At 40.2% G+C, this 9,807-nt stretch overlaps 1 protein-coding gene across 1 annotated transcript; it reads right to left on the bottom strand.

Moving 5' to 3' along the window:
- Positions 1-1,637: 1,637 nt before the first annotated feature.
- LOC115239422 (muscle segmentation homeobox-like) lies at positions 1,638-8,373 on the bottom strand. Its single transcript, XM_029813935.1, has 3 exons — positions 7,146-8,373; positions 3,459-3,640; positions 1,638-1,936 (listed from the first exon to the last, which is right to left on the bottom strand). Exons 1-3 carry the CDS (start codon positions 8,017-8,019, stop codon positions 1,718-1,720), a joined length of 1,275 nt encoding a protein of 424 aa, XP_029669795.1. The 5' UTR covers positions 8,020-8,373; the 3' UTR covers positions 1,638-1,717.
- Positions 8,374-9,807: the final 1,434 nt, after the last annotated feature.

The following is a 9,807-nucleotide window of genomic DNA, read 5'->3' as shown; positions in this document are numbered from 1 at the left end:
AAGAGAGGAGAGGGCGCAGACGGGCCACCAGACGAAAAAATTCGGAATATTTATGTTCGGTATTATTAGCGTACGTCGGCGATATCTCGGTGGGCATCGCTAATTAGCCCGCGCGAACGACGCGGACCTTTCGGCAAACAGTGCTGGCTACTGTCTTTAAAGGTTCTTCCTCGAGCGCAATCAAGATGGTGGCGCCAACCACCCGGCGAAGTTGATTCCGAAACTAATTGCCACGGCTAATTTATCCCAACGACATATACGCACAGAGACACCATTCTCGGATACTGCGTAATCGCGTTCGCGTAATCGCCGTCATACACCGGGAGGATCTATGCGGACGACCTCATGTAGGTGCTCAAACTTAGACGAAGGCATGGACGCTCTCTCTCTCTCACAATCAGCTGGTTTTAGTATTGTAGCATGGTAAATTATTGTCTACAGCTGGACGCGAGATAGATAGGTTCCGTCGCACAATTATACGCACGATGTTTCACTATCAATTTTCCTCTTGATGATATCTTGATAAAAATTTGATGAAAATAAAAGATAATTATGAAATTATTAATAAGAGATTATATTAATGGAATTATATTTAATATCGAAAATTAAAATTATTGAAAATTGAAATCTATGGAATTTTTATTTTAAAGTTTCGGTTTTTTGTGCGAAGAATATAAAAAGACACGTACACAACTAATACCTATTTAGTCACTATTACAAGATATATATTTGAAAATTATTTAAAAAATTATCATTAAGCGAATGTGTTATTAAAATATTCTAGTACTTTATAGTATGAATTATAGTGCAGAAATTTAATTCGATCTCTACGAGAAATAGTATATTGTATAGTATAGTATATATATACTAATTAGTATATTAGTACATAATATATTAATTCATAATTAAGTTTATTTATGTTTCGAATTCAGATTTTATGCCTTTCTTTAGCAAGGCGACAGACAAGGAGTCTTAGGTAACGGGGGGAATAAACTCTACTGGTTATGATATATAATACAATTTATTAAATAAACTCTTCTATTCATCGTATGTTTGTTTTACATTTATACAAAATTGGAAAAAGAATCTTCTTCCGAAGTACCGAGATTCATTCATCTCAATATCTGCGCATACTGTACGATGTAAACGTAACCCCATTTCTCAAGTAGTCCACTGGATGTTTATATACAAAGCGATTAACGCTATAAGTAATATTTACAATTCTATTTACAATAGTTTCTTTTCAAGACAGTTGCAATCGATATTGGCACAGAGCTTAAACACAAATTTTTCAACAGACGTTTCATTTTCTTCTTTAAACTAATACTGGAAAACGTGAAGCCGATTATGCGAGATTTCTCTCTCCGAAATCGTTCTAAGACAATTATCATTATATTTACAATAGTTTCTTTTCAAGACAGTTGCAATCGATATTGGCACAGAGCTTAAACACAAATTTTTCAACAGACGTTTCATTTTCTTCTTTAAACTAATACTGGAAAACGTGAAGCCAATTATGCGAGATTTCTCTCTCCGAAATCGTTCTAAGACGATTATCATTATAAAAAAAAATGTTTTCTATTGTAATGCTGCAACGTTTTACAATCACGTGATTTTTAAATCTGCTTTTTTTTTGCATAATCCGAAATCATTCCATAATGCGGTGACAAGTTAATCCACCTGTTTTTCTGCCCGGTATTGTTCAAACTTCCAACTCTCATTCCCTTGCGGGATGCTGGGTGATCGCGTGATGAGGTGTTAAGCCTGGATGAGACAGCATTCCTACGGGGTAAAGTCCCGCGGAAGTTAAGAGTCCCGGATGTGAACCGTAGAGCGCCGTATGGTGCTGTCTCACGGCCGACATCCTTAATTTCTCGATTTCCGCTTCTTGCAAACGTTTCGCTTTGGCACGTCGGTTCTGAAACCAGATCTTCACCTGCAACAATAAATCAATTCAAATTTATAGCGGCGTATTTGGGATGATGAGTTTCGACACGATGACTAATGCGAGATATGGTTATTCGTGTTTGCGAATCTTCTGACAAGATTTAGTAATCGTTGGGGATGTAATGATTTACACCGAATCGCGGCTTCCAAGCAATTAAATTTATAAGCTAAAATTAGTTCGAGCCTGCAACGTTTATCGCAGACTATCCATGGTCTTTACTAATTGCATTTTAATATCGATTAAATATATTGACACAAGATTTCCATTAATTTGAAATGAAAATAAATTGTGTCAGTTTTATGGCATCATATAATTTCGCATAACTTTGTTTATTCCGTTGGAATCCGTGGCTCGAACGTTCGCGACACCGAAGTCTTTAAAATAAATTCGAAGAGAACACATTAAATTTCATCTAAACGTTACTTTCGGGACATAATTTTGGCAAATAGTATCTCGATGACGTCGCGATAAAAGTCGAAAAGAAGAACTGACGAAAATAATCCGCGATAATATCGTGGCGACGTGTACATCTGCGACTATAAACAAACCGTTACCCCTCGCCGTAATATTATCGCCGTCTATCTTAATCGAATAATCGATGCCGTTGTTGTCGGATCATTACGAAGCGGGGCTGATTCGCCGTTTGCCGTTCGTACGCACGCGCTAAGGCACGCGAAATGCGTTTCGGAAATCGCTGCCAGAGAATCGGGATCTCAGCCGGAGATAATTGGTCGGTCATCGCGTGCTATCGCGGAACGCGCGTGTTTCAGGCAATTTGTAGTCTATTAATAAAATTACCATCCTCTCTTTGCGCCCATGTACCGAGACAGCTCGGATAGCGCGCATTTACGTGCGCTAATTACCGCGCATCTGGCAGAACGCCGCCGCGCCGCGCAGCCATAACTAAGCCTTGAAAGACACGCAGGAATTGTTTTGACTCGTGAATGGCACCCGGTCCCGAGGAAATAAAAGTGGCGAAAGATACGGAGAGTTCCAGTTTGAGTCTTAACGGATGTCTCACGAGATCAGCCGCTGTGCTGCTTCGAAGAAATTATGATCCCCGCCGCGCGGACCGGATACTAAATGTGTTAATTTGATTGCGTAACAAGTGAGGTATTTACAATCCTCGATTAAATATTTCCCCGGCTACGGTTCAATAAACCATCTTTACATTTAAGATGGTTGTAGAATAAACACCGACAAGTTGAACGAGTTAATAGCCTACTCGCTAATTAGCGCTAAGAGACATCTGTGTAAAGTTGTGTGATCGTACACCTCGCACGAATGATTAGAAAAATCACTTGGCAAGTTATCCTTGGCGCGATGAACAAACCATCTTTGTTTCCCCTTTGTATTTTATTAGCGAATATTTATATACAGACTTAAAAGTTATACGCAGCAAACATCATTGTTAATTAAGGATAATTTGATGCGTGGCAAATTTAAATTTCGTTACACAACTTACACACGTTTTGAATAATACATTCTTGAATAGGAAATTGATTTTTACCTGTGTCTCCGTGAGGTGCAACGACGACGAGAACTCTGCCCTCTCAGCGACACTCAAGTACTGCCTCTCCCTGAACTTCTTCTCGAGGGCCAATAACTGCTGTGTCGTGAAGGGCGTTCTGGGCTTTCGGTTAGGCTTGTGCTTCCTCAGGTTGCACTTAATCTTAGCCGGCTCGCCGTTCTCTGGAAGCGGAAAAAAAAGAAACACGTTTTCAGTCGAAGTGCATGTCGTGCACGGGAACAGCGACGAGCATTATGCTCGTATGAACAAACTGACGGACACGGATACGTCCTCCCGCGAGAAGGTGTTTCGCGTTGGATAGGTAGGCCAACGGAGGAAAGGGCCGGGAGACCGCAATGTCCCGTTTTTGTCGGCCTCGAACGGACTCGAATAGCCCGGCGAGGGCAAACGCATCTTTTTAGGGTGCAATTCATAATTTTTCCGTCGGAACGGCGCCGCAAACTGGTCTCATTACTTTTTTGCCGGCTGACCGCAAAATTCCGGCCGCGAATTGTTTCTACCTACTACACAGCCCGGCTACCGCGCTCGCATAAGAGCGCCGATCGTAACGCCTGCTTCGCTTCGCGCGAGGAAAGGCGTCGTTGGTGAGCTCTTGGTATTCTTCGCTTGCTCGCGTTTAGAGAAAGACGCGCCGCAGCATCGCGTCGCGTCGGTTAATTGCGCGCTAGGGAATACGGTTCTCGTCGATGGTGTAAGTGTAGCGTTATTTTGTTAGCCGTGGTTATCGCACGATCTCGTGCTCAACATAAGCATACTAATCCCTTTAGACAGATTCGGATTTTATTAGTATTAATTTGTCAAATTTGAGACATTAACATTATGAGCCAGGTGAGAAGAAACCTCGTGAGAGATTCTTAAGTTCCATTAAGTCATAAAAATTCGGAAATGTGGTTTTTGCATGACGCAGATAAAAAATTCTCATTTTAATCTTACGTAGCATACATGAAAAAGTAAATGTAAAAAATGCAAATAATAATATTGCGTTCTTCTATAATTATTTATGATATTGCTTAATTACTTTCCAGCGAAATGCGAAACAATCGTTAATTTATATTTTATAAAATATAGTTGACAAGGAAATATCTCATTCAAATACATTCCTGTATATATTTAAATATCTAGAAAGTTTTAAACACATGCATAAAGAATATCTTTAAGCGCTTGTCTCTGTGCTACATTCGGATAATCGAGGATCGTGTCGAGCCACCGTAAGGCAGCAAGGAATACAGGAGACAGGTCCGGTATCGGAATATATCGGTTATATTTCTCGAGATTTGTCTCGAGACAATTGACAGATTTGTAGAGCGGAGGTGAACAGCTTCTGTACCAAACATCGAGTCAAGATTCCGACGAGACAAAAGGCTACGTCGTCGTCGTCTTGGCAGTCGCCGTTTCTGAATTCACTCATCTCTCCTCGTTCTGTTCTCGTCCCTCCCTTTCACTGTTCCATGATTCTCTACGCATCAACTCGGATTTACAACACGGTAGTATGCGCTATGCTCGATCCTACTTCGGGAATTGTTCTTTGTATACGTTCCTCACCGCTCGCTAAGGGTTCCAATTAGTCTCGGCATCCGGTGATCTCTCCGCGTCGCAGGGGCCACCAAAAACGCGGGGCCTGATTTCAATCCGGGACTACCGATCGGGAATGTGCATTCGAAATAATTAGCTGATTCCGCCGAGATATCGTGTTCCACGAATGCAACGATCATCGGACGGAGTGCAAACTGGAAAGGACGGATCGAATGGTTGGGTGCCTTTTGTTGCGTTGCATAACGATCGAAAGGACAAACATTCTCGATAAAATCGTATCTGATCTCTCTACTGCGTTTGGATATCGGTGGTTTCACGTTTCTCGAGAAAAGAGATTTTAATTTTAGATGTTTTAAAAAATGGAGCAAAAAAGAAATCGACAAAAATCATTAGTTTACTATCACTATTTTATAACACTAATATAATTTTCAATGCAATATACACATATGTATACATACATATATATTAGCAGATACCATATATATTTTTTCTTTCTCAACGACATTTGAATTATTTGCCTGTACTTTGCTTGTACCAGTAAATTCTCTTATGGCAGAATCACTTATTTAGGATAATCACGGTAAAAGAAGCGGTGGCATAAAACTTTGAAGGGGTGCGCCGATCTGTGAAAGTACTCTCTACGAGAGTTCATATTTCAGAATTATGGTATTTCGCCTGTATGGCGCGTATATTCTACGGGATTTCTTCTAGAATTTTTCACGTCGACAATAAAAAACACAAGCGTAGCCATTGTTATTTCTTGCTAAAATTATTATTTTATAATTGTATATTTTATTTTTTTAAATTCTTTTCAATTTTTTAGATGCAATAACAATGCACAAATTAATAATACAATGTACGCTGTATAATTATAAGTATTTATAAAAGTTTTTATTGGAAAGAATTTACGCAATTGTTATATTAAAAATTATTTATAAATTTAAAAAGTTTTACTTTAAGAGGAAATATTTAAAAGAATATTATAAAACATTTAACATGAATACGAAGTAATTAATTAAATTCAGCAATATAAATGATTAAATATTTAAAGAGATCAAGCAAGTTTTATTATGTAATAATATTAGATAAATATTTTACCCATAAATTACTATCTTCTTCGCAACAATCACTAATCAAGCGAGGATACGAGAATTGTTTGCTTCGGTCGAGCGACGGTAGGCTATCGTTTAATAGCGGCCGAAGCGGCCATCAGAGAATCAATTTTCGTTCGTCGATTACTCGATTTGTTTCGGGACACTTTTCTGCGATAATCACCTATTGTTTCGTTGGAGAATCCACGAGCAAAAAGTAGTTAAATTCAATCCTGCGTCTCTGGTGGGTTTTTTGATGAAATTAAATAATGATGCAAATTGCTTCTTCAACGATCGTCTTTTGTAATTCGTAAATTGCTTAACTAATTAACGCTGGAGATAATATCATTTACCTACAATAGTAACTAAAGAATATAATGTATGTATGTATCGATTGGCGTTAATTATTTACGTTACAATTAGAGACTCTATAATTTAAAGACTGATAATAGATAATTATTAAGTTGTTAAAAGTTATTAAATTATCGAATTGTAAAATAATAAACAGAAAGTACATTTATATGATTATTATCGCGGGATATTTTTTTGTTAAGTTTATGTTTTCAGAATATCATCACGTTCCATATTACGTATCGATAAGGAGTAAAGTTGTCTGGATTTTATATAGCAGCGAGAAATCGTCGTTCGTAAACCGCGCCTGTAACCACGTAATCGCTTTAGCCGCAATGAACCATGAAAAGAATCTGCCGAGAAATACAAGGGAGATTGGCACTCCGCCAAAGATTAAAGACTGTCTCAAACACAATTGTCGTCGCACCTTGCAAAATTATTACTAGAACGATCGAGAATTAATGACGCTACTTCGAGGAATTATTATACTAATTGTAAAAATATAAAAGAAAATAAGAATTCTCTTTTAAATGTCATTTTCTCACCTTAGCATATATATTTTATTAACATAAATTAAAACATAAATTAAGATACCGAAATAAAACCAACTAGTTTAGTCAATATTTAAAACAAGAATAACGTGTGGAAAATATATTAAAATAAAGATTATGTGTATGTGTGTGACACTTACCGTTTAAAGGAGCATGATGAGAAAAGTGAGCAGGGAAGAAGGTGGCTGCTGCGGCCGCCGCAGCGGCTGCGGCTGCATTCTGATGTCCGCCGCCCCAGACTGCAGAGTGAAAATTAGGCGGAATCCCGGGTATACCACCGAGAGTGGAGAAACCACCAAGGTAGGCTGGAGTTGGTCTAACGGGAGTTGGACTGGACGGATGATGCTGAAGATCCTCGACGTCCACTAGTCTGCTTTCATCGTCCTCCTCGACGTCGTCCGTCTCTGAACACCTCGAGTGAATTTCACCATGAGAACTGTTCGTAGGTGATTGCGAGCCAGCATCCTGATGATTGCCGATGATTTTCGGAGACGAGGAACAGCCTACCATGGGTTCCGGGGTAGTTCTGATGTCGGTAGACGGATGTATTCGATAATCTACGCTACCAGAGGTTGATCGTCTGCTGGGTGATTCGATACTACAAGCGAAATCGATTACTTCGGGATATCTTGGTGGTGTCCCCGAATCTGAAGCATTGTGAGGAGAGACACAATGGCTCAATCTAGTTTCTTGATTGGGCAACGACGATGAAGTATATCTTGATATTTTCAAGTCGCAAAGATGCTTCGGCACCATAGTGTTGATGGTGATACGAGGTTCCTGTCGAATCGGCAAATACGAGACGACCGGTGATGATCTGGATGACATTAAGAGAGGACCCTGCTTTGCCGGGGACTCCGACGTCTTTCTGGTATCCTCCGCCAGCAGGGCCGCGACGGAGAAACTCAATCGATGAGTCGGTTTCGAGGTTGCTTGCAGCGCCTGAGCCTCGTTTGACGAATCCGGACTGGTCGATCCAGGCGTCACCGGCGAGGTCATCCTTATTACTGTCATTCTCGAACGTCGATCGGGCACGTTATGTGCCGATTAGCACTGCTCGGATTCGCAACAACAATGTCCCGATATTTCAAGTCTGAACGAGACTTTATCCGCTCATTCCACGACAGACTAAAAAACTCGACGTGCTTCACTGCTTTTCAAAGCACTCTTCACTGATTCGCGCATAATCTTTCACGAACTCGCAAATTGCTTGAAGTCGATGTTGGCCAATGGTCAGCTCCGAAAGACGACGCGCGCGAGACACATCGTTCACGCCAAGGGCATCGTTCGACGTTTGACAGTTCTTATGGATCAATCGATCGTGGACTGTCAGCTCCGGTAGCCTCTAGCCAAGCCGAGCTCTCCGTGTGGACTGAGTCTGACCGCTCTGCCAGCACCGCCCTGATTTTTCCTTTTGCCTCTGGCCGGGTGTTCATGGTGGGGCTGAACGCACGTCGGAACAAGAGAGATCTCTCACCAGAGTGGGAAATCCAAGTGATAGAATGAGAAGGAGAGGATCAAAACGGGGCTGGGAACTACCAACGGGGCTGGAAACTAGCAACAGGGGCATTCCTCGCGATGCTCCGCCCCGTAGCTGGGGACCCAGGAACAGGCGGAATTATCTATACAGCGATTTTTGTGCCGAGAGGGATAAGTTTCTCTCGTGCAAATGCGACGCGCCGTCACGGAGCGGGGGGAGATGTGGAAAGGGGGGTGAGGGGAGCGCGACGAGGAAGGAGAGATTTAATCGCCACTTGCTTTACTACGTCGGAGACGGTAATGAGTGCAATTGAGCAATTAGGCGGGGTGATTAAGATTGAAAAAAAAAAATTAAGAGTGCGGATGAGATAGTTTTCAATTGTCGTTGCGCATATTAAATGATAAAGCAAAGAGATAATGTTTGGATTAGTCAACGAGGAACGTTGATGTGCAAGCATTCGGAAGCATTTAAAAATATTTCGATATGTTTATTGCATTGTTCTTTTAATGATAAATATTTTGACAAGTTGTTTCTTTTTTTAATAAAATTTTGTGATGAGAAATTGAGTTATGAAGATACTACTGGCATGATAAGTAACAAAAGAATTTTGTTGAATCTATAATTATAAAAAGAGAAATAAATAACAAAACTTTTTTTCTTTTTCGCAATTTAATTTTATTTATATAAATTTTAACTTGAATCAAAATTGAATTCGTAAATAGTAAATTCGGCAATAATTTATTAAAGATTAAGCCTGACATATATTGCTTTTTAATTTAATAAGCAATTTATCATACATCACGTTAATAAACCAAATAATATTAATGTAACAATTACAATATTTCAATTTATAATTATTATATCATTATTAATCACGTTTGTTTGAGAAACACACAACGTACTATATAACGGTTGAAAGTATTAAATCATGATCGCAACGCATATACGAGACGCGAAAATATAAGAATTCTGAAATTTCGGCTATCTCTTCCCGGTTCATTTCGGGAGATACGGTTTGTTCGCGCATGCAGGTAGACAGGTAGGTATATCGATTCGCAGTCGAACATCAACCCCTCTAACCAGTCTCGAGACTTCCCTCTCGACGTTCAGCCCCTAAATCGAGCCGTCGCGTCGCGGCATGTCGGGAGATTTTCGGGGTTCGGCCGTGGCGCTCGTTTGTTCTGACGGAGATTCCATCGTCGCATACCCGTCCGTCATATTTACGGTGACTCCGTCACGTAACTTCGCGATAAGCAAAAACAAATGAGTCCCGATAGGGATGCCGATATAACACTGCACCGCCGAATAAAACCTCGCGGACG

Source organism: Formica exsecta, unplaced genomic scaffold (genome assembly GCF_003651465.1).
Source record: "Formica exsecta isolate Colony F162 unplaced genomic scaffold, ASM365146v1 scaffold38, whole genome shotgun sequence".
Taxonomy (NCBI): Eukaryota; Metazoa; Arthropoda; class Insecta; order Hymenoptera; family Formicidae; genus Formica; species Formica exsecta.
Note: the sequence above shows the minus strand (reverse complement) of the source record. Positions and strands in the feature narration are given on the sequence as shown.